We start from the raw sequence: 22997 nt of genomic DNA on the forward strand, positions 1-22997 counted from the left end.
CAGGACCTTTCCTCCAATTGCACTTTGACCAATTGATTTGTTTCCATTCATCTCTTCACATCAGAGTAAGGCTGGGATTTGTTCGTGGGCATTTACTCAGTGAATTGTCTACTGACCCAATGATGTAACACTACCAGAGAGTTAAGCTGTGGTAGTTTGAGGGTGTCCTATAGCAGTGAACACTGGTGGTTCCGGTCCAGCAGATTCTCTGGACAATTGGATGCTATCCCACCCTATTGCTGCCCCTTCATTTGTTGTTTTAGACCTTGCACAGTAATGGGTCACCTCTTGTAAAACCCGGCCACACACGCCCAACACACACAGGTCCACGAGGAAAAACCTCTTCACCCACAGAGTTGTGAATCTGTGCAATTCTCTGCCACAGAAGGCAGTGGAGGCCAATTCACTGGATGTATTCAAGACAGACTTAGATTTAGCTCTCAGGGCTAACGGAATCAAGGGATATGGGGAAAAGCAGGAACGGGGCACTGATTGTGGATGATCAGCCATAATTATATTGAATGGCGGTGCTGGCTCGAATGGCCTCTTCCTGCGCCTATTGTCTATGTTTCTATGTTTCTGCTGCAGGTGTCGCAGGGCCTGGTGGGGCAGCTGAGTGCCCGGCGAGCGGCCGGTGTCATCCTGGAGATGATCAAGGAGGGGAAGATCGCTGGGAGAGCTGTGCTGATCGCGGGCCAGCCCGGTACCGGCAAAACCGCCATCGCCATGGGTATGTATCGCCCTGTCCTGCCTCGCGCGTGTGTGTGTGTGTGTGTGTAACTGGTCATTGCTCTGTGTGTGTGTGTGTGTAACTGGTCATTGCTGTGTGTGTGTGTGTGTGTGTGTGTGTGTGTGTGTGTAACTGGTCATTGCTGTGTGTGTAACTGGTCATTGCTCTGTGTGTAACTGGTCATTGCTCTGTGTGTGTGTGTAATTACCCCGTGTGTAACTGCTTGTTCTGGTGCAGGGATGGCTCAGGCCCTCGGACAGGACACTCCGTTCACCGCGATCGCCGGCAGTGAGATCTTCTCTCTGGAAATGAGCAAAACAGAAGCACTAACGCAGGCATTCCGTCGGTCCATCGGAGTGCGCATCAAGTACGTGGTTCCCTCAGCCCCCGCCAGCCGCAGCGCTATCTTAACCTTTGCCCTAAATTAAGATTTGTTATTTTCTCTCCCCTGAAACAGAGAGGAAACGGAAATCATCGAAGGTGAGGTGGTGGAGATTCAAATCGATCGTCCAGCAACGGGCACAGTAAGTGTCAACAGACTGCCCCTCCCCCCCCCCCCCCCCCAAACGTCACCCACAAACGACCCCCCCCCCCCCAACGTCACCCACACAGACCCCCAACCCCCAAACTAACCTCACCCACTCCTGCCCACAGACCCCCAACCCCAAACGTCCCCCACTCCTGCCTTCTCCCCGCTGAGTTACTCCAGCACTGTGTGTCTGTCTACACAGGGACAGTAGTCTGCCTGCTGGGAATCTCAGCCCTGACGTCCACTACACTAAGCATGCTCATCTGTTATTCATCTTGCAGGGTGCAAAGGTTGGAAAACTGACGCTGAAAACAACAGAGATGGAGACCATTTATGACCTGGGTACAAAAATGATCGAGTGCTTAACGAAAGAGAAGGTGCAGGCTGGGTGAGTGGCAAAAGTGGTGAGTGACCCGCACTGACCGAGTGACCCACACTGACCGAGTGACCCACACTGACCGAGTGACCCACACTGACCGAGTGACCCACACTGACCGAGTGACCCACACTGACTGAGTGACCCACACTGACCGAGTGACCCACACTGACTGAGTGACCCACACTGACTGAGTGACCCACACTGACTGAGTGACCCACACTGACTGAGTGACCCACACTGACCGAGTGACCCACACTGACTGAGTGACCCGCACTGACCGAGTGACCCGCACTGACCGAGTGACCCGCACTGACCGAGTGACCCGCACTGACCGAGTGACCCACACTGACTGAGTGACCCACACTGACTGAGTGACCCACACTGACCGAGTGACCGGCACTGACTGAGTGACCCACACTGACCGAGTGACCCACACTGACTGAGTGACCCACACTGACTGAGTGACCCACACTGACCGAGTGACCCGCACTGGGTGAGTGGATCATGATGAAGCTGCACTGGTGGTCCCCTTGTTCCAGCCAGTCAGAGACTCGCGCAGATAGGCCACTCAGCCCATCGTGTCCATGCTGACCCTTTGTCTGTCTACACCTCTCCCATTTGCCCACATTGGTTAAGGTCATGTGATAGGAGCAGAATTAGACCAATCGGCCCATCAAGTCTACCCCGCCGTTCAATCATGGCTGATCTATCTCTCCCTCCTAACCCCATTCTCCTGACCTCTCCCCATAACCCCTGACACACGCACTGATCAAGAATCTATCTATCTCTGCCTTAAAAATACCCACTGACTTGTGGCCTCCACCGCCGTCTGTGGCAAAGAATTCACCACCACCCTCTGGCTAAAGAAACTCATCATCATCACCTTCCTAAAGGAAGTCTAATTCTGAGGCCGTGACCTCTGGCCCTAGACTCTCCCACTAGTGGAAACATCCTCTCCACAGCCACTCTATCCAGGACTTCCACTATTCTGTAAGTAGCGTATCTGTCTATTTTATTGGGTGAGTGTCTGAAAGTTTCTTAAACGTACTCATTGTATCCGCATCCACTACTTCCCCTGACAGTGCGTTCACTCTGATATCACTCTGTGGGTCCTCAAACCCCCTTCAACCACCTCCCTCTGGCCTCCTCCTGCACCTATTGTCTATTGTTTTTCTTCATCATTAATTGTTCCTTCCAGTAGTCGGGGTGACTGCATTGATTGTTGAGCCAGTGACTCCACGGGATGTGGGTAGATAGTGTGAGTGGGCAGAGGCTGTCAAATGGAGTGAGAGGTCCTTGGGCAGGTGAGGGTTTATCTGGAGACTGGCAGCGAGTGAGTGAGTGAAGGCCTGTGTGTGTGTGGCTTTTATTGCAGAGACGTGATCACCATTGATAAAGCAACCGGGAAGATCAGCAAACTGGGGCGTTCGTTCACTCGAGCTCGGGACTACGATGCCATGGGAGCCCAGGTATGGAGTCCACGTACACGGTGATGTCCAGCACTAGTAAACTGACCGCAGTGAGGAGTACGTCCATGCTGGAGCAGTGCAGGAACACGCCTCACCCTCGCAGTGTCTGTGCCTGCTCCATTGCTGGGCATCTAGTCGGGCGGCACGCTGGTGCAGCGGGTAGAGCCGCTGCCTCACAGCACCAGAGACCCGGGTTCCACCCTGACTACGGGAGTTTGTGTATTCTCCCCGTGACCTGCGTGGGTTTTCTCCGGGTGCACAGGTTTCCTCCCACACTCCAAAGACGTGCAGGTTTGTAGGTTAATTGGCTTTGGAATAAATGTCAATTGTCCCTGTGATGTTGGATCGTGAAGCAGCTTCAAGGTCCAGCCTCTGCTTCTCCCCGTGGTGTGAGTGTGATCCGAGACCCTCCTGTAGGAGGGGGGGACCAAGGGGACGTGAGGACCCAGCGATGTTTCTTGTTGCAGACTAAGTTTGTGCAATGCCCGGACGGGGAGCTGCAGAAGCGCAAGGAGGTGGTGCACACGGTGTCACTGCACGAGATCGACGTCATCAACAGCCGCACACAGGGTTTCCTCGCCCTGTTCTCAGGTGTGGACCGGCACCGTGCACCCCCATTCCTCGACTCCCCCCCTCCATCCCCTCCCCACCCCCCATCCCTTCCCCTCGACTCCACCCCCCCTCCCCCCCTCGACTCCCCCCTCCCCTCTGTGGGGCAGGCAGGGTGTTTTCTGCCTCTGTGGCCGTGAAAACTCCAGCCACTCGCCTCCCTCCATGTGTAACTCGCCCCCACATCAAAGGCTTCACCCTCGCCCCTCTCACCTCACCGCCGGGCCCTCTACTATTGGTATTGATTTGTGACCATGAAACACTCGCCTCTTGCTGCAGGAGACACCGGGGAAATCAAGTCTGAAGTACGAGAGCAGATTCAACGCCAAGGTTGCTCGATGGAGGGAGGAGGGCAAAGCGGAAATCATCCCTGGGGTGAGTGTACAGACCCCCCGCTGGCAATCTCCCCCCCCCCCCCCCCCCCCCCCCCACTCCCAGCACAACACAGCTCCCGGCACACGACCCCCCCCCCCCCACACACAGCCCCCCCTCCCCATGCTCCCATCGCACAGACCCCCCCCCCCCACCCAGCTCCCCCACAGACCCCCCCCCCCCCCCACCCCTCCCCCCACCCCACAGACCCCCCCCCCCCACACCCACTCCCGGCACAGACCCCCCCCCCCCCCCCCCCACACAGCTCCCCCCCGCACAGACCCCCCCCCCCCACCCCCTCCCGGCCGACAGCTCCCCCCCCCCCCCCCCCACCCAGCTCCCCCAGACCCAGACCCCCCCCCCCCCCCACCCCCACCCTCCCCCACAGCCCCCCCCCCCCCTCCCCGACACAGCGCTCCCGGCACAGACCCCCCCCCTCCTTCCCCGGATCAGCCAGTTCCTCTCCCCATTCCGCCTCTCGTCCCCCCCTCCCTCACCGTTTCCCCCCCACAGCAGCAGTGCCCGGGGCTGTCTCTCCCCGGGGTGGTTTGTGTTGGGGATGAGGCGGTGTGTGTGTGCGTGCGTGCTGTTTATTCGCTGGCGCTGGGCTCCACAGGTTCTGTTCATCGATGAGGTTCACATGCTGGACATCGAGTGCTTCTCCTTCCTCAACCGCGGGCTGGAGAGTGACATGGCTCCCGTTCTCATCATGGCCACCAACAGAGGCATCACCAGGTAGGGCAGCCACCATTGTAATTTTCATTACACTATTCTATTGAGTGGACACATCCACTGACACCTGTTGCTTTTCAGGATCCGTGGGACAAGTTACAAAAGTCCACATGGGATTCCCATCGACCTCCTGGATCGCCTGGTGATCATCTCAACCTCTCCCTACAACGAGAAGGAAACCAAACAGATCCTGAAAATCAGGTGATCAGCTGGAGTGTTGATGTCCGGACAGCTTTGTGTGTTTAGTTTAGAGATACAGCGTGTAAACAGGCCCTTCACCCACCGAGTCCACACGGACCAGCGATCCCCGCACACTAACACTATCCTACACACACCAGGGACAATTTTACATTTACACCAGGCCAATTAACCTACAAACCTGTACGTCTTTGGAATGTGGGAGGAAACTGAAGATCTCAGAGATCTGCAAGTCACGGGGAGAACGTGCAAACTCCGTACAGACAGCACCCGTAGTCAGGATGGAACCCGGGTCTCTGGCGCTGTGAGGCAGCAGCTCTACCCGCTGCTCCACCCTGCGGAGTTTCAGCAGAGGTTGTGACCACGGGCCCCAGTCCAGTTGCTCATTTATCCCACGTTCCACAGTCGTGGTAACCTGCTCAACCCCGCTGGCACTGAGCCCACTCCCATAGTGAAGGGGAAGGCCAGGGTGGGGAGAAATAATCACCAGCTAGTAATTGATGCAAACATGTCTCACAATGAAAAAACACACAGAGTACTGGAGTATCTCAGCGGGTCAGGCAGCATCTGTGGAGAACATGGATAGGTGACGTTTCTGGTCGATACCCTTGCTCTCTCCAGAGATGCTGCCTGTCCTGCTGAGTTACTCCAGCACTTTGTGTCTGTCTTCAGTGTAAACCAGCATCTGCAGTTCCTTCCCACACACTACTGATGTTCCTCTGACAAAAACAGCCCCTCACTGGGGAAAGTTAGGGAATCGATTAGAATAAAGACTGACGATAAACCCATGGGCTAACACAATTCATGATCATAAGTGATGGGAGCAGAATTAGGCCATTCGGCCCATCAATCATGGCTGATCTATCTCCCTCCCTCCTTTGGTTTTGGTTTGTGTTTGTCAAGTGATATAGACGGCCACTTTCATGTTTCTGGGTTGGTGTGTGTAGTGCTGCAGTGATGTTTGCTTTAACCAATGTTCTGTGTGTGTCGATGAGCAGGTGTGAGGAGGAGGATGTGGAGATGAGTGAAGAGGCCTACACCGTGCTCACCAGAATTGGCCTGGACTCCTCACTCCGTTACTCCATCCAGCTCATCAGCCCCGCCATGTTGGTGTGCAAGAAGCGTAAGGTGGGCCGTGTGTCCGTCACACCTCCCCCCCCCCCCCCTCACACCTCCCCCCTCATCCTCCCCCCCTCCTTCACCCCCCCTCCCCCCTCACACCTCCCCCTCCTTCACACCTCCCCCCCCCCTCACCCTCGCCCCCTCACACCTCCCCCCCCCTCCCCCCTCCCCCCCCCCACACCTCCCCCTCCCCCCCTCACAACAACCCTCCCCCTCCCTCACCCCCCCCTCCCCCCCTCCCCCCCCCTCACACCTCCCCCTCCCCCCCCACACCTCCCCCCCCCCCCTCACACCTCCCCCTCCCTCACCCTCGCCCCCTCCCCCCTCACACACCCCCCCCTCCTTCACCCTTGCCCCCTCCTCCCTCACACCTCCCCCCCCCCCCCTCCCCCCCTCACACCTCCCCCTCCCTCACACCTCCCCCTCCTTCACTCTCCTCCCCTCCCTCACACCCTCCCCCCCCCTCCTTCACCCTCCCCTCCCCTCCCCCCTCCATCTCCCCCCCCCCCTCCCCCCTCCCCCCCCCCCCCCCCCCCCCCCCCCCCCCCCCCCCCCCCCCCCCCCCCCCCCCCCCCCCCCCCCTCCCCCCTCCCACCTCCCTCTCCCCCTCCCCCCCCCTCACACCCCCCTCCCCCTCACACACCTCCCCCCTCCCCCCTCCCCTCCCCCCTCCCCCCCCCCCTCCCCCCTCCTCCCCCCCTCCTCACACCTCCCCCCCCCCACCCCCTCACACCTCCCCCTCCTTCACCCTCCCCCCCTCCCCCCCTCCCCCCTCACACCTCCCCCTCCTTCACCCTCTCCCCTTATCCCCCCCTCCCCCCCTCACCTCCCCCTCCTTCCTCACCCTCCCCCCCCCTCCCTCCCTCCCTCACCCCTCCCCCCTCCTTCACCCTCTCCCCTCCCCCCCCCCCCTCACACCTCCCCCCCCCCCTCCCACCTCCCCCCCCCCTCACCTCCCTCCCCCCCCTTCACCCTCTCCCCCCTCCCCCCTCACACCTCCCCCCCCCCTCACACCTCCCCCCCTCCACCCCTCCCCCCTTCACCCTCCTCCCCCCTCCCCCCTCACCCTCCCCCTCCTCCCCCCCCCCTCACCCTCCCCCCCTCACACCTCCCCCCCCCCTCCTTCCCCTCTCCCCCCCCCCCCCCTCACCCCTCCGCCCTCCCCCCCCCCTTCACCCTCCCCCCTCACCCCTCCCCCTTCCCTCACACCTCCCCCCCTCCCCCCCTCCTCACACCTCCCCCCTCCTTCACCCTCCCCCCCACACACCTCCCCCTCACCACACCCCCCCCCCTTCCTCCCCTCCCCCTCCCTCCCCCTCCCCCCTCCCTCACCCTCCCCCCCTCACACCTCCCCCTCCCTCACACCTCCCCCCCCTCACACCTCCCCTCCTTCACCCTCGCCCCCCCCCTCCCCCCCTCACACCTCCCCCCTCCTTCACCCTCGCCCCCTCACACCTCCCCCTCACCCCCAGCCTTCACCCTCACCCCCTCCCCTCCCCCTCCTTCCTTCAGCCAAACGAGCGTAGGAAGTCCGGCATGTCCCCACCGACTTCTACAGATGGGCCGTAGAGAGCTTTTTACCCTGAGCCTGTGTGTGTTTCAGGGCACGGAGGTGCAGATGGAAGACATCAAACGTGTGTACTCGCTGTTCCTGGACATGGCGCGCTCCACGGACTGCATGAACAAATACCAGGACTCCTTCATGTTCAATGAGATCAGTGAGTGGTCACAGCAGCAGCAGCAGCAGCAGCAGCAGCCCAGTCACTGGCCCTGATAGTGTACTCAGCCTTTGTACTTTCATCTCTGTGTGTGTGAGTGTGTGTATATATGTGTGCGCGCGTGTGGGTGGGTGTGTGTGAGTATGCACACGTGTCAGTGTGCTCCACTGAAGTGTAAATTTTATTCAACAACAAGGAAACACATTTTCAAGTTCCTGTTTATTTTAAATATCCGTATTTGTGGCGATCTCCTGTGTTGAGGATAATAAACCACAGCTAAACACACTGGCAATCTCAGCGCACTCACCCAATACATGGGCAGCTGGCATGCCCTGCTGTGGGGTTTTGTGTGAGGGTGTGTGTGTGTGAGGGTGTGTGTGGTGTGTGTGTGAGGGTGTGTGTGTGAGGGTGTGTGTGGAGGGGAAGCACCGTATGACACATGTTTGCGCTGGGACTTGGGGCGGGGTGGGTTTCGTTGCCGTGTGTTGCCGGGATCACCGTCTCCAGCCCGCATTCACCGCAGTTTCTGTTGATTTGCAGAAGGCGAGGCGATGGAGACCAACTGATGAAGACCCTCCGTCCCGGGGAATCTCCACTCCGTCTCCACCCACCGGCTGCTCTGTGACGCCAGGTCTTGCTGTTGTTTATGGTTTTTATAGTGTTTTGTGTAATAAATTCTCAATGACGTGACCACTAGTGATTAGCCCTCACTTGTTGTACTCCACCCCCCTGCACTCCCACACCCCCCTGCACCCACACACCCACACACACACACCCCCACACACACACACACACACACACACACACACACACACACACACACACACCACACACACACACACCCACACATACACACACACACACACACACCCACACACCCACACACACACACACACACACACACACACACACCACACACACACACACACACACACACACACACACACCACACACACACCCACACACACACCCCCACACACACACACACCCACACACACACACCCACACACACACCCACACACCACCCACACACACACACCCACACACACACACACCACACCCACACACACACACACACACACACACACACACCCACACACACACACACACACACACACACACACACACACCTCCACACACACACACACACACACCCACACACACCACACCCCCACACACACACCACACCCCCACCCCCCCACACATCCACCACCCCCACACACACCCTGCCATAAAACAGCAGCGGCCAGTTGTGGACACCAGGACAATGTCAGGTCTACAAAACATGTTGTTTTTTTAAACTCACACCCGGCATCAGGGGAGCATCACAGAGGGAGCTCTGGACAGGGGGGGTGCAGGAGGGGGGTGAGGTGAGGGGACGGGGTGGGGGGTGAGAGGGGCTGCACAGGGCAGGGTAGAGGGGTGAGGGTGGGGTCTGCGGTGAGGGGACTGGGCGTAGCAGGGAGAAGGTCAGGGCTAGAGAGGGGGGAGTGTGTGGCACTGGAGGGGGTGAGAGTGAGTGAGGGGGACAGGGTGGGGTTTGGGGGGGTGGGAGGGGGACAGAGGGGGTGAGGGGGGACAGAGGGGGGGTGGGGGGACAGAGGGGGTGAGGGGGGCAGTGGGGGGGTGAGGGGGTCAGTGGGGGGGTTAGGGGGCAGTGGGGGGGTGAGGGGGTCAGTGGGGGGACAGTCAGGGGGGGTGAGGGGGTCAGAGGGGTGGGGGGATCAGTGGGGGGTGAGGGGGGGCAGTGGGGGGTGAGGGGGACAGAGGGGTGAGGGGGACAGAGGGGTGGGGGGGGTCAGTGAGGGGGTGAGGGGGACAGAGGGCAGTGGGGGGGGCAGTGGACGTGGCCGGAGTGCGGAGAGATCCACCCGTGCAGCTTTAGAGCAGCAGCCTGCGTGAGCTGCAGAAGTCGGGCATGATGCTCTGCCTGCTGCAGTCAGTGTTGTGCATCTTACACAGGTTGCACCCACAGCTGAGAGCCACTGGGTAGGTGTAGGTGGGCTCCACCCGGACTCCGCAGCCCGGCAGTCGAATACTCTCGTAGCGAAGTGCCTTGTACGTGCACACATGCTGGTACACGGACAGCAACGGGCTCTTGTACACCGACTCCTGCACACACAACAAGCAGACCGTCACTTACACATCTATCATCACCAGGGGGCCAGAATAATACGCGCAGTCTTGTTTTTAAGGGAGAGTTAGATTTAGCTCTTGGGGAAACGGAATCAAGGGGTATGGGGAGAAAGCAGGAACAGGGTACTGATGTTGGATGATCAGCCATGATCATATTGAATTGCGGTGCTGGCTGGAAGGGCCGAATGGCCTACGGTTCTTACTGTAATAATCAGTCAGGGTATTGAGTACAGACACTGGACACAAGGTGATAAACACCGCGTGAGATCCAAGAAGAGATAGCTGAACGGATGGAAAACTACTGGTGTTCGGTGCTGGGCCCGTTACTGCTTGTCATCTACATCAATGATTTGGATGAGAACATACAGGGCAAGATTAGCAAGTTAGAAACATAGAAATTAGGTGCAGGAGTAGGCCATTCGGCCCTTCGAGCCTGCACCGCCATTTAATATGATCATGGCTGATCATCCAACTCAGTATCCCGTACCTGCCTTTTCTCCATACCCTCTGATCCCCTTAGCCATAAGGGCCACATCTAACTCCCTCTTAAATATAGCCAATGAACTGGCCTCAACTACCCTCTGTGGCAGAGAGTTCCAGAGATTCACCACTCTCTGTGTGAAAAAAGTTCTCCTCATCTCGGTTTTAAAGGATTTCCCCCTTATCCTTAAGCTGTGACCCCTTGTCCTGGACTTCCCCAACATCGGAAACAATCTTCCTGCATCTAGCCTGTCCAACCCCTTAAGAATTTTGTAAGTTTCTATAAGATCCCCCCTCAATCTCCTAAACTCTAGTTTGCTGAAAGTTTGCTGATAATACAAAAGTTAGTGGCTTTGCAGATAGTGAAGATGGTTGTGAAAGATCGCAGCAGGATCTGGATCGATTGGCCAGGTAGGCGGAGGAATGGTTGATGGAATTTAATACAGAGAAGTGTGAGGTGTTATATTTTGGGATGTCGAACAAGTGCAGGACCTACACAGTGAATGGTTGGCCTCTGGGGAGTGTTGTCGAGCAGAGAGATCTAGGAGTACAGGTGGACAGGCAACTCAGCGAGACAGGCAGGATCTCTGGGTGAGAAGGAATGGGTTGACGAGACCCTTCTTCAGGCTCCGATATAGGAGTGCAGGTGCATGGTTCCTTGAAGGTGGAGTTTCATTTAGACAGGGTGGTTTGAACAGTTGTTGGCACATTGGCCTTTAACAGCCAGAGATTGTGTATAGAAGTCGGGAGGTCAAGTTACAGTTATATAATATGTTGATGAGGCTGCATTTAGAGTATTATGTTCAGTTCAGGTTGCAGGAGAGATATCAGCAGGAGAGAGGGTACAGAGAAGATTTACAAGGATGTTGCCAGGGGCTAGAGGGTGTGAGCTTCTCACTCTGAGGCATCGAGGACCAGAGGACATAGGTTTAAGCTAAAGGGGGAAAGAGGATGGTGGGAAATAGAACGAGCTGCCAGAGGAGGTAGTTGAGGCAGGTACTATAGCATTTCACTTTAGTTCATTGGTACAGTGAAAAGTTTTTGATGCATGCTAACCATTCAATAGACCATTTAAGGAACTAATGTTCTACAATCCTGCACTCTGTGACAAAAACATCAGACACAGGAGCAGAATTAGGCCATTCGGCCCATCAAGTCGACTCTGCCATTCAATCATTAACCCCATTACTCTCCCTCCTTAACCCCATTCTCCTGCCTTCTCCCCATAACCTCTGTACTAATCAAGAATCTATCTATCACTGCCTTAAATATATCCACTGTCTTGGCCTCCACAGCTTCCTGTGGCAAAGAATTCCACAGATTCACCGCCCTCTGATGGTCAGCAGGGAGAAGTTGGGCCGAAGGGTCTAATTCTGCTCCTATGACTGGTGAACATGGTGAAGATAGATGGATATGGGCCAAACGCAGGCAGGTGGGTCTGGTGTAGATGGGGCACCCTGGTTGGTATGGGCAAGTTTTGTTCCCGTGCCGTGGTGGGTACCTTGGTGGGGCAGTAGCCACTGCAGACGGTGGTGGTCAGGCTGACACAGAAGGGGCAACCGTCCTTCTCGGCAGAGATGGTGGCGTTGGTTGGCCGGCACAGGTGGTGGGTCTGGACAAGGTTGGTCAGTACCAACAACAGCAGCAATGTGGGCTCCATCCTGTAAAACACAGCCGTTATTCCCCACAAATACACACACACACACACACACACACACACACACACACACACACACACACACACACAGTGCTGGAGTAACTCAGCGGGTCAGGCAGCATCTGTGGAGAACATGGATAGGTGACGTTTCACAGAGTGCTGGAGTAACTCAGCGGGTGCAGCAGCATCTATGGAGTGAAGGAAATAGGTAACGTTTCGGGCCGAAACCCGGAAGGGTTTCGGCCTGAAACGTTGCCTATTTCCAGAAGAGTTTTGGCCCGATACAATGCTAGTTCATTATGATGATGGACACAAAATGCTGGAGTAACTCAGCGGGTCAGGCAGCATCTGTGGAGAACATGGATAGGTGACGTTTGGGGTCGAGGCCCTCCTTCAGACTGAGATTCAGGGGAGAGGGGAACCAGAGATGTAGATGGTGGTGGAGAGAGATGTGGAACAAATGAATTAAAGATGACCGAGCAGGCACCGCACTGTCACGAGGAACGGAAATGCAACTGTCCAATGCATGGACATTGTTCCCAATTGTCAGGACAGCAGCAATGCATGGGATTCGATGCAATCTCACTGCAATATTGCCTCCGTTCTCTCCTGCAACTGTCCATGTTCTCCACAGATGCTGCCTGACCCGCTGAGTTACTCCAGCATTTTGTGTCCATCATCATAATGAACCAGCATCGTATCGGGCCGAAACTCTTCTGGAAATAGGCAACGTTTTGGGCCGAAACCCTTCCGGGTTTCGGCACGAAACGTTGCCTATTTCCTTCACTCCATAGATGCTGCTGCACCTGCTGAGTTACTCCAGCACTCTGTGAAACGTCACCTATCCATGTTCTCCACAGATGCTGCCTGACCCGCTGAGTTACTCCAGCACTCTCTGAAACGTTGCCTATCCATGTTCTCCACAGATGCTGCCTAACCCGCTGAGTTACTCCAGCACTCTCTGAAACGTCACCTATCCATGTTCTCCACAGATGCTGCCTGACCCGCTGAGTTACTCCTGTACTCTGTGTCTGAATCCATTACTGACAAGATCAGCACGGCACAATTGGTTTAAAAATATAAATAGAACTGGTCCACAAATTAAATTCCTAAATTGGACAAATGGCGAAAGTATTGGATAAGAACTTGCAAAGGGTTACATCGGCCCGAAACGTTGCCTATTTCCTTCACTCCATAGATGCTGCCTGACCTGCCCCAGATCACAGAACAAGCAGACAGACTAGCCGTTACCTGTTTGCCGTCTCTCTCCCTCTCCCTGTAGCTCTGTCGCTGGCTGGTGCAGGGGGAAGATGCTGACGTTTAGCTGCACAGCATCTTTTATGTGCTCTGTGACACCGACCTTAGTGATCAGACACGCGATGACCATCGCCCAGGATTACACACAAGGTTGTTGGCTTTGTGCACCTGGTACCTGCTCCATCACCGGGCACCGTGACCCACAGTGAGATGTGAATCTGGGCAACAACACACACTAGATGCATCACTAAACAGTGGAGGAAGCACCTGCAGATGCTGGTCTAGACACAAGATGCTGGTGTAACTCAGCGGGTGAGGCAGCATCTGTGGAGGGGACAAATGGGTGACGTTTCGGGCAGAGTCTGAAGAAGGGTCTCGACCTGAAACGTCACCCATTCTTTCTCTCCAGAGATGCTGCCTGTCCTGCTGAGTTACTCCAGCATTTTGTATCTATCTTCATCATTAAAGAACATCACTGGCTAGCCTGGAGCAGGCTGTTGGATGTTAGAGTTGGTCAGGGAATGTTTAGATTCAGATTCAGATTCAGATTCAATTTTAATTGTCATTGTCAGTGTACAGTACAGAGACAACGAAATGCATTTAGCATCTCCCTGGAAGAGCGACATAGCAAATGGTTTGAATAAATAATAATAAGTGTCCGGGGGGGGGGGGGGGGGGGGGGTTTAAGGGGATGGTGGGGGCAGTCACCGTGTGTTTAAGCAGCAGGTTGGTGGGGATTTGGGGGGGGGGGGTGGGGGGGGTGGGGGGGGTGTAGACCATTCAGTCCCTGTGGTGGGGACTGTGTTCAGTGTGTCAGCTTAATGACTGGATGTTGAGTTTTGTGTGCGCGCTTCAGTTTGTGTTCAGGATAGCAAACTGGCTCCATGGAAGGAAGCAGAGGGTGATGGTGGAAGGTTGCTTCTCGAACTGGAGGCCTGTGACTAGTGGTGGCCTCAGGGTTCAGTGCTGGGCCCGTTACTGTTTGTCATCTACATCAATGATTTGGACGAGAACATACAGGGCAAGATTAGCAGATGACACAAAAGTGTGTGGTTTTGTAGACAGTGAAGAATGTAGATAAGGTGGCCAAAAAGGTTCATCAGTTAGAGTATTGAGTATAGAAGTTGGGAGGTCATGTTGCAGTTGTACAAGATGTACGAGGCCAGTTCATTGGCTATATTTAAGAGGGAGTTAGATGTGGCCCTTGTGGTTAAGGGGATCAGAGGGTATGGAGAGAAGGCAGGTACGGGATACTGAGTTGGATGATCAGCCATGATCCTATTGAATGGCGGTGCAAGCTCGAAGGGCCGAATGGCCTCTACTCCTGCACCTATTGTCTATGTTTCTATGTTGGTGAGACCGCATTTAGAACATTGTGTTCAGTTCTGGGCACCATGTTATAGGAAAGATGTTGTCAAGCTGGAAAGGGTTCAGAGAAGATTTATGAGGATGTTGCCAGGACTAGAGGGTGTGAGCTATAGGGAGAGGTTGAGTAGGCTGGGTCTCTATTCCATGGAGCGCAGGAGGATGAGGGGTGATCTTATAGAGGTGTAAAAAATCATGAGAGGAATAGATGGGTAGATGCACAGAGTCTCTTGCACAGAGTAAGGGATCAAAAACCAGAGGACACGGGTTCAAAGATTTCACAGAGGGTGGTGGGTGTATGGAACGAGCTGCCAGAGGAGGTAGTTGAGGCTGGGACTATCCCAACGTTTAAGAAGCAGTTAGACAGGTACATGGATAGGACAGGTTTGGAGAGATATGCGCCAAGCGCAGGGAAGTGGGACTAGTGTAGATGGGGCATGTTGGTCAGTGGGGGCCAGTCTATGTGTCCATGCTGGTGTGGGATACACTGTGTGTCTGTATGTATTGTGGTGTTAGTGTGTGTCTGTGTCTGTCATGGTGTGTAAGTTGTGTTGTGTGTAAGTCTCTGTGTTGACTTTGCAAGCAAGCACTGGACATGCGTGTGGCATCCCTGTATGTACGGTGTGTGTGCTTTATGTGCCCAGGTTGCAAGTATGTTTAGGTACATACGTGTGAGCATGAATGGTCTGCGGTGTATTAGAGAGTGTTGGGAATCAGAGAGTTACCTTGTTGCATCAATGTGCATGTGCGTGTTTGCATTTATGTACGTGTGTGTCTATATGCATGCACATGTCTGTGTGTACCTTTAATCATGCATGTATGTGTGCAAACACATGAGCTCATGTTCATGTGCATGTGTGCATGCGTGTGCATGTATGCACAGCATGTTTGTGCATGCATACGTGTGTATCCGTGTGTGTGTGTGTGTGTGTGTATGTGAGCAGATGCATGGTGGGTGGAGTTGCTGCTTCTGTGACCATGTGCCGGCTTCAGGCAGCTTGTGGACTCTGCCACTAACCCTAGTTAAACCATCCATCAGATGCTGTTTCTGGCAGCTTTGTCCACGTGAGCTGCTGGTTCCCAGTTAATGGATATGTTCTGGGCGTTTACAAAACCAGCGGTTCCTTCAGTAACAGCCTTGGGCAGTTTTATAATAACTCTGATCTCAGCAGCAGACCAGAGCTTGGTGAGGATTAGTGTTGGCCAGAGGATTGGGAATATTTTGGAAACCAGCGGAGATGATGCATAAAAAAGCAGAGAGGGATAATGATGAGAGTTATCAAATGAGAGATCCTAAAAAACAAGAAACTGCAGAAGGGTTTCGGCCCGAAACGTTGCCTATTTCCCTTCGCTCCATAGATGCTGCCTCAACCGCTGAGTTTCTCCAGCATTTTTGTCTACCTTCGATTTTCCAGCATCTGCAGTTCCTTCTAAAAAAAATCAACTGCAGATGCTGGTTTACCAGAAAAGACACAGAGTGCTGGAGTAACTCAGCGGGTCAGGCAGCATCTGTGGAGAACATGGATAGGTGACGTTTCACAGAGTGCTGGAGTAACTCAGCAGGTCAGGCAGCATCTGTGGAGAACATGGATAGGTGACGTTTCACAGAGTGCTGGAGTAACTCAGCGGGTCAGGCAGCATCTGTGTGGAGAACATAGGATAGTTTCAATAGTGAGTAAATCACGACAGATAAATGCTGGAGCGATAGTAACACAGAGTTTAAGTTTCATCTCATATCGGGAACCCTGGAGCGGGTCAGGCAGCATCTGTGGAGAACATGGATAGGTGACGTTTCACAGAGTGCTGGAGTAACTCAGCGGGTCAGGCAGCATCTGTGGAGAACATGGATAGGTGACGTTTCACAGAGTGCTGGAGTAACTCAGCACTTGTCAGGCACAGCATCTGTGGAGAACATGGATAGGTGACGTTTCACGAGTGCAGGAGTAACTCAGCGGATCAGGCAGCATCTGTGGAGAACATGGATAGGTGATGTTTCGAGTCAGGTCCCTTCTTTAGACTGATGGAGGAGTTAACCCACAGTTTCCGAGATCCGTCAAGTTCAGTAAACCTTTCCCCCACTCTTACTCCCGTGAACCAGCTCTAAATCGGTTCAAATAAACTTACAGAGAAATCACGACAAATAAATTATTTATGCAGGGATAAACCTTTCTGTTCATGTGTTTATTTAATTTAATTTTCATCTGCGGATATCGGGAACCCTGGCGGCTGGAATAAAATTCTCCCAAAATAAATGTTTCCAGGATTGGAGGTGATGGGGGGGTTCACCAGGTTACACCGGGGATGGTTGTTCTTCATGGGGAGGGGGGAGGGGGGAGTGACAGCACTTGTGGACAGACAAGGGGGGGAGGGGGTGGGAGTGGATTAGCTGGAGAGCTCGGTGAGATAGCAGGTTTACGATCGATGGGCTGAATGGCCCCTTTGGGAGTTCCTGGTCCATGATGCCTGCACCTTGTGGGACAGGAGACGGGGAGTCTGTGGCGTCTAGACGATGGCTGGCTCCTTGCTGCCGTAGGCCATAGACTGGGTCTTGTACATGTTTGGGACGGTCAGTATCTCTGGGGTGGACGGTTCAAGGGTCACCACCCACGGAGCGGTCAGTGGGCAGTAGATGTCCCGCGTGCGTTTGACGTCGCTGGGCGGGGGGTACGACTCCTGGAACAGGGGTCTTCATTCCCCGGTTGGGGACGGGCGGGAGACGTCTGGGCAGCCGGGGGATTCGTGTCTGGGTGGAGAAGACGGACGGGTCGATCATCGGGCCGGGTCCGCGGTTGATGCGTTGCGACGCCTTGGGGAGAGGATTCTCCTTTAGTCCGTGGCCCCACGCCTTGGGATAGTCCTCTGTCTGCCAGTACGTGGCTATGTCCTTCTTCGCTATGCCTTCCAACTCAGTCCTGTAACGGGAAGGAGACAGGTGTGGTGACCCGGTACACACAGTGAGACACAGGTGTGGTGATCTGGTCCACACACAAGGTGAGACACAGGTGTGGTGACCCAGTACACACAGTGAGACACAGGTGTAGTGATCCACAAGGTGAGACACAGGTGTGGTCACAGTGAGACACAGGTGTGGTGATCCACAAGGTGAGACACAGGTGTGGTCACAGTGGGGGACAGGTGTGGTGACCCAGTACACACACACAAGGTGAGACACAGGTGTGGTCACAGTGAGACACAGGTGTGGTGATCCGGTCCACACACTGTAACACCCATGCACATTCCACTTGTAACTGAGAAAACCCACAGGTCATTGTATTAAAAACATAGAATCCATGAAGTGATTCCTCTCCAAACACCTGCACTCTCCGCCCATCACCAGTGCCACCAAGTCTCCTCAATGGCCCACGACAGGGTCTGGCAGGTATCGGCACCTGTGGCCCGTGCGATGGTGTTTTATGTCACAGTGACTTTCTTTTTGCAGACGCTACACATTATTGGTGACGTTATTCACCGTGTTACAGGAGTTGCCCCATCATGTGCTCTGGGACGTTGGTCAGGGCAGCATCTGGGGTGTTGCGTTGCAGTTCTGCCCCCCGGGGTTAGAGGGTTTCAGCTACAGGGACGGGTTGGACAGGCTTGGATTTATCTTCTCTGGAACGTTGCACTCGAGGTGGAGACTTGTGAGAAGTTTATAAAATGATGAGAGGCAGAGAGTTGACCATCAGATCCTTTGCCCAGGATGTAAAAATCAAAGACTAGAGGACACAGCTCCAAGACAGACGTGAAGCTCACCGTTTGACCTGTTTTTACAAAATGTAAAATGGTCAGCTCGACATAGATTACAAGACCAAACCCAAACCAATTAGGAGCAGACGAGGCCATTCGATCCAATTTGTGATCCCAGCTACAAAGACAGATGTGTACAGCAATTCGTTCTTCCCCCGCACAATTAAAGCATGGAATAATCTCCACCCAACTATAGTTACCCAACCAGATGCAACTACATTTAAAGTAGCTCTTTCTTCCCAATAACCCTTTCTGGCTTAAGCCCTCCCTCCACCACCTCCAGTTTAAATTCCATTTGGAATATTTTGAAGAACCAAGGTGAGAGGGACAAAGTGTAAAGGAGATGTGTGGGGCATGTTTTTTAACACAGAGGGTGGTGGGTGCCTGGAACGCACTACCAGGGGTGGTGGTGGAGGCAGATAGTGGCGTTAAGGCACATGGATGGATATGGATCACCTGCAGGCAGAAAAGGGTTAGTCTTGGTATCGAGTTGGGCATGGACGTTTCGGGCTGAAGGGCCTGCTCCTGTGCTGTTCCGATGTTCTATGTGTGAGCAGCTGTCACTGTGGCAAGATGGCCCTCGCAGGTAAAGGTACAGAGAGAGCAAACGTACTTTTTAAAGGCCCTGAAGTCCTTGTTTGTGGTCGACAAGTAGATGTCATTCAGCCGGAGAACGTCCTTGTCCCGGACGTAGAACTCCTTCCCTGCCATCACGGGGTTCTCTGTGCTGGCCACGATATTCTGCAAACATTCAAGACAAGTCATACTCAACCTTTAGATTCAGATTCAATTTTAATTGTCATTGTCAGTGTACAGTACAGAGACAACGAAATGCATTTAGCATCTCCCTGGAAGAGCGACATAGCAAACGATTTGAATAAATAATAATAAGTGTCTGGGGGGTGGTGGTGATTGGCAGTCACCGAGGTACGTTGTTGAGTAGAGTGACAGCCTTATGTACTCCAGATGTGTTCTCCATTTAGAACACATCTGGAGTACAACGCTGGTTTCCAGCGACAAGAACATGTAACGGAATAGAGGGGTCAAAAAATATGCATGACATTGGTTCCTGGGTCAAAGAACTAGTCACACGGAGAGAGCAGAGGGTCAAAGTGTTTTTATTATAGAGGGCAGAAAAAAACTCTGAAATACATTAAAAATGGTCGATGGTTGTGGGCAGATTGTGTGAAACTCCTCCCACCAGTAGGGAGATTGAGGTCATAAGGTCATAAGTGATAGGAGCAGAATTAGGCCATTCATCCCATCAAGTCTATTCCACCATTCTGTCATGGTTGATCCATCTCTCCCTCCCAATCCCATTCTCCTGCCTTCTCCCCATATTCTCTGACACCCGCACTAATCAAGAATCTATCTATCTCCGCCTTAAAAATATCCACAGACTTGTGGCCTCCACAGCCGTCTGTGGCAACAATGGTTGGAAACTCACACATTAATGATGGGAAGCTGCCTGTCAGAAGGAGGCCATTTGGTCCATTGGGCACCTGCTGACCCATCCAGAGCCATTGAAATCAATCGCGATTCCCATCCCACAGCAGAGTGGGCCCAAGCCTGGACCAGTGTCCCCACACACACCACCCCCTCCTCCCTCCCTTCCCCCCCCCCCCCTCCCTTACCTCCCCCCCTCCCCCTCCTCCCCTCCTCCCATACTGTGGTCCAGACTCCACCACCGCCTCTAAGAATCCCTCCCTCCCTCTGTCCCTTCCCTTTGCCTCAACAAGTCCCTGAATCGCGACCTCATGCCCCCATCCAGACTCTGAGACTCACAGACACAAAGAAAGCAACCCAACTTTTATCTGCGATAAACATTCTTCAGGAGAGAAGACGAGGGGAGAGGCTGAGACTTACTTTAGTTGGTCCATTGGTGAGGTGGCTGGCGAGGGGGAAGGGCTGTGGTCCGGACTTGAACGCAGTGTCCATGGACTGGGGCAGCCGGCCCGTATACTTGTCCTTCATCTCACTGGTCTGGTTGACCATGTTTAGTGGAGTCTTCCAGTCCCGCCGGCTCAGCTGTTGAAATAAGAGCAGGCGATCTTCAAACAGAGTCTGAAGAAGGGTCTCGACCCGAAACGTCACCCATTCCTTCTCTGCAGAAATGCTGCCTGTCCCACTGAGTTACCTCAGCATCTTGTGTCTATCTTCAGTTTAAACCGGCATCTGCAGTTCCTTCCTGCACATGCTCTTAAATTATACCTGGACTGTATCTGAGATGTATCTAAGTGCTTATGTGCAGTGATATTTGTACTGACCTGGACACAAAAATGAATTTCACTGGACCTCAGTGACAATAAAGTTCCATGGGGGAATGTGGCCATTCAGCGGTAGAGTTGCTGCCTCACAGCGCCAGAGACCCGGGTTTGATCCTGACTCTGGGTGCTGTCTGTACGGAGTTTGCACGTTCTCCCTGTGACCCCGTGGGTTTTCTCCGGGTGCTCCGGTTTCCTCCGGTTTCACACTTTGTGGGTCAATTGGTTTGATATAAATGTAAAAAGTGTCCCTAGTGTGTGTAGGATAGTGTTAGTGTGTGCGGACTCGGTGGGCCGAAGGGCCTGTTTCTGTGCTGTATCTCTAAACTAAACTAAACTAAACACACAAGGGAGGGTCCAGGACTGGGGGTTGGCCGCACCTTCTCACCCAGATCCTTCATGTAATGGACATCCCAATGGTTGGGCACTTTGACGTGCCGAGGGTGCCCAAGGATGCCGTCGATGGTCTTGACATTGTGCGCTGAGCCTGTCGTGGTCTCGTAACAATTGTAGACCTCATCGTCGGGATGGGTGATGTCCAGTTCCTTCAGCTTCGGGGGCAGAGGATCCTTCAACAATGACTGAAACCGGCAAGGGGAGACAAGGAGACTCATGATGAATACAGAACCTTTCTCTGGATGTCTGCCACAACTCCAAGAGGCAAGTGGTGTCGCAGGTGGATGGGGTGGTGAAGAAAGCTTCTGGTGGTCAGGGTCTAGAGGGCTGAGGTTGGAATGTTATATCACCAGACCTTGGTGAATGAAGTCTACCCTGTTTGGAATATTGTGTTTGGAATGTGGTCTCTCTGTTCCAGGGAAGATGCCTTCAAGCTGGAAAAGCTAAAGGGAAGATTTACGAGTCTGTTGCCAGGACTTGAGCTACAGGGCAGGGTGGGATTTTATTCCTTGGAGAGCATTCGGCCGAGGATTGATCTAATAAGATCAGAAGGACAAAAGTGACAGCAGCAGAATTAGGCCATTCGGCCCATCATGTCTACTCTGCCATTCATTCATGGCTGATCTATCTCTCCCTCCTAACCCCATCACCTGGGGGAGAAGGCAAGAGAATATACTGATGTACGTCACGTACTAATCAAGAATCTATCTCCAATTTATAGTGATGTATAAAATCATGCAGGGAATAGATGGAGATGCCATCGAGAACTAGAGGGCAGAGGTTGAAAGTGAAGGAGCTGAGTGGAATAGTTTTCACTCGGAGGAGGGTGGGTGGATGGAACAAGCTGCCAGAGGTAGTTGAGGCCGATGCTGTACACGTTTAAAAGGCAGTTGGACAATGGTTAGGACGGGTTTAGAGAGATATGGGGAGGGGGCGGGCTGGCGCTGATGGTTACTGACCTGGAGGTGGGAGGGGAGGTGGCCGCGCGCGGGGCCGGGGGTGTGGATGGGTCAATGGGCGAGTGTCTGGGCTGCGGCTGTGGATGGGTCAGTGGGTGGGTCAGTGGGGCCGGGGGCGAGTGTCCGGGCTGTGGATGGGTCAGTGGGTCTGGGCTGCGGGTGGGGCCGGGGGTGAGTGTCTGGGCTGCGGGTGGGTCAGTGGGTCAGTGGGGCCGGGGGTCAGTGTCCGGGCCGGGGATACTGACCCTGAAGCCGGAGGGGGGGAAGCCGCGGCCGGGGCTGTAGTGGAGGCCGATGCCGGCGCTGGTCAGGTGCAGGTCGTGTCTCCGCTCCGGCGCCATGGCGGCCACTCGGCCCGCACTGTTTGTCCCGTCGCCCTGGCAACGGCGCTGGATACAGTGCGGGCGGTCACGTCAACTTGCTCAGCAGATTCTATTCGCCAACAAATATCTACAGGTGTTTGTACAAAGATCATTGACCGGTTGCATCAGACTGGAGTTGCTGCCTCATCATGCCGGGGCCCCGGGTTCGATCCTGACTAGGGGGCTGTCTGTCTGTCTGTAGTTTGTGGGTTTCTCTCTCACACCAAAGACGTGCAGGTTTATAGTTTAATTGACCTGGTCCGTGTTGTGTAGGATCACTGGTCAGCGCAGACTCGGTGACCATGGTCGCTCTACCGTCTTCAAACTTGGTTTAGTTTCTTTCCACGATATTTATTGAACTTTGTTTAAATATGTATTACATTACCTATTTACGGTGTTTACAAACCTGTTTTGCTGCTGTAATAATCTAATTGTCCCGTTTCAGTCCACAGGACAATAAAACACGACTGTGACCACTGTTGATATGTAATGAGAGTCAATACCGTTCTTCACACAGAT

General features: G+C 54.2%; 3 protein-coding genes across 3 annotated transcripts in view; 1 reads left to right on the forward strand and 2 right to left on the reverse strand.

Moving 5' to 3' along the window:
- Positions 1-8554, forward strand: part of ruvbl2 (RuvB-like AAA ATPase 2) — a 10888-nt gene extending 2334 nt beyond the window's left edge. Inside the window, 13 exon segments of the mRNA XM_055663449.1 lie at positions 589-730; positions 968-1097; positions 1188-1254; positions 1541-1647; positions 3014-3107; positions 3575-3698; positions 3996-4036; positions 4038-4091; positions 4705-4823; positions 4902-5021; positions 6017-6146; positions 7744-7858; positions 8399-8554. Of these exon segments, the coding sequence (XP_055519424.1) occupies positions 589-730; positions 968-1097; positions 1188-1254; positions 1541-1647; positions 3014-3107; positions 3575-3698; positions 3996-4036; positions 4038-4091; positions 4705-4823; positions 4902-5021; positions 6017-6146; positions 7744-7858; positions 8399-8424 (1269 nt within the window). The 3' untranslated portion in view covers positions 8425-8554.
- Positions 8555-9705: 1151 nt separating this feature from the next.
- LOC129713997 (gonadotropin subunit beta-like) lies at positions 9706-12134 on the reverse strand. Its single transcript, XM_055663451.1, has 2 exons — positions 11976-12134; positions 9706-9970 (listed from the first exon to the last, which is right to left on the reverse strand). Exons 1-2 carry the CDS (start codon positions 12132-12134, stop codon positions 9740-9742), a joined length of 390 nt encoding a protein of 129 aa, XP_055519426.1. The 3' UTR covers positions 9706-9739.
- Positions 12135-17075: 4941 nt separating this feature from the next.
- Positions 17076-22500, reverse strand: LOC129713996 (uncharacterized). The gene is made up of 5 exons (XM_055663450.1): positions 22362-22500; positions 21142-21342; positions 20364-20525; positions 19111-19238; positions 17076-17665 (listed from the first exon to the last, which is right to left on the reverse strand). The coding sequence occupies exons 1-5, from the start codon at positions 22455-22457 to the stop codon at positions 17344-17346; spliced, it is 909 nt and encodes a 302-aa protein (XP_055519425.1). The 5' UTR covers positions 22458-22500; the 3' UTR covers positions 17076-17343.
- Positions 22501-22997: the final 497 nt, after the last annotated feature.

The sequence above is a fragment of the Leucoraja erinacea genome, chromosome 37 (assembly GCF_028641065.1).
Source record: "Leucoraja erinacea ecotype New England chromosome 37, Leri_hhj_1, whole genome shotgun sequence".
Taxonomy (NCBI): Eukaryota; Metazoa; Chordata; class Chondrichthyes; order Rajiformes; family Rajidae; genus Leucoraja; species Leucoraja erinaceus.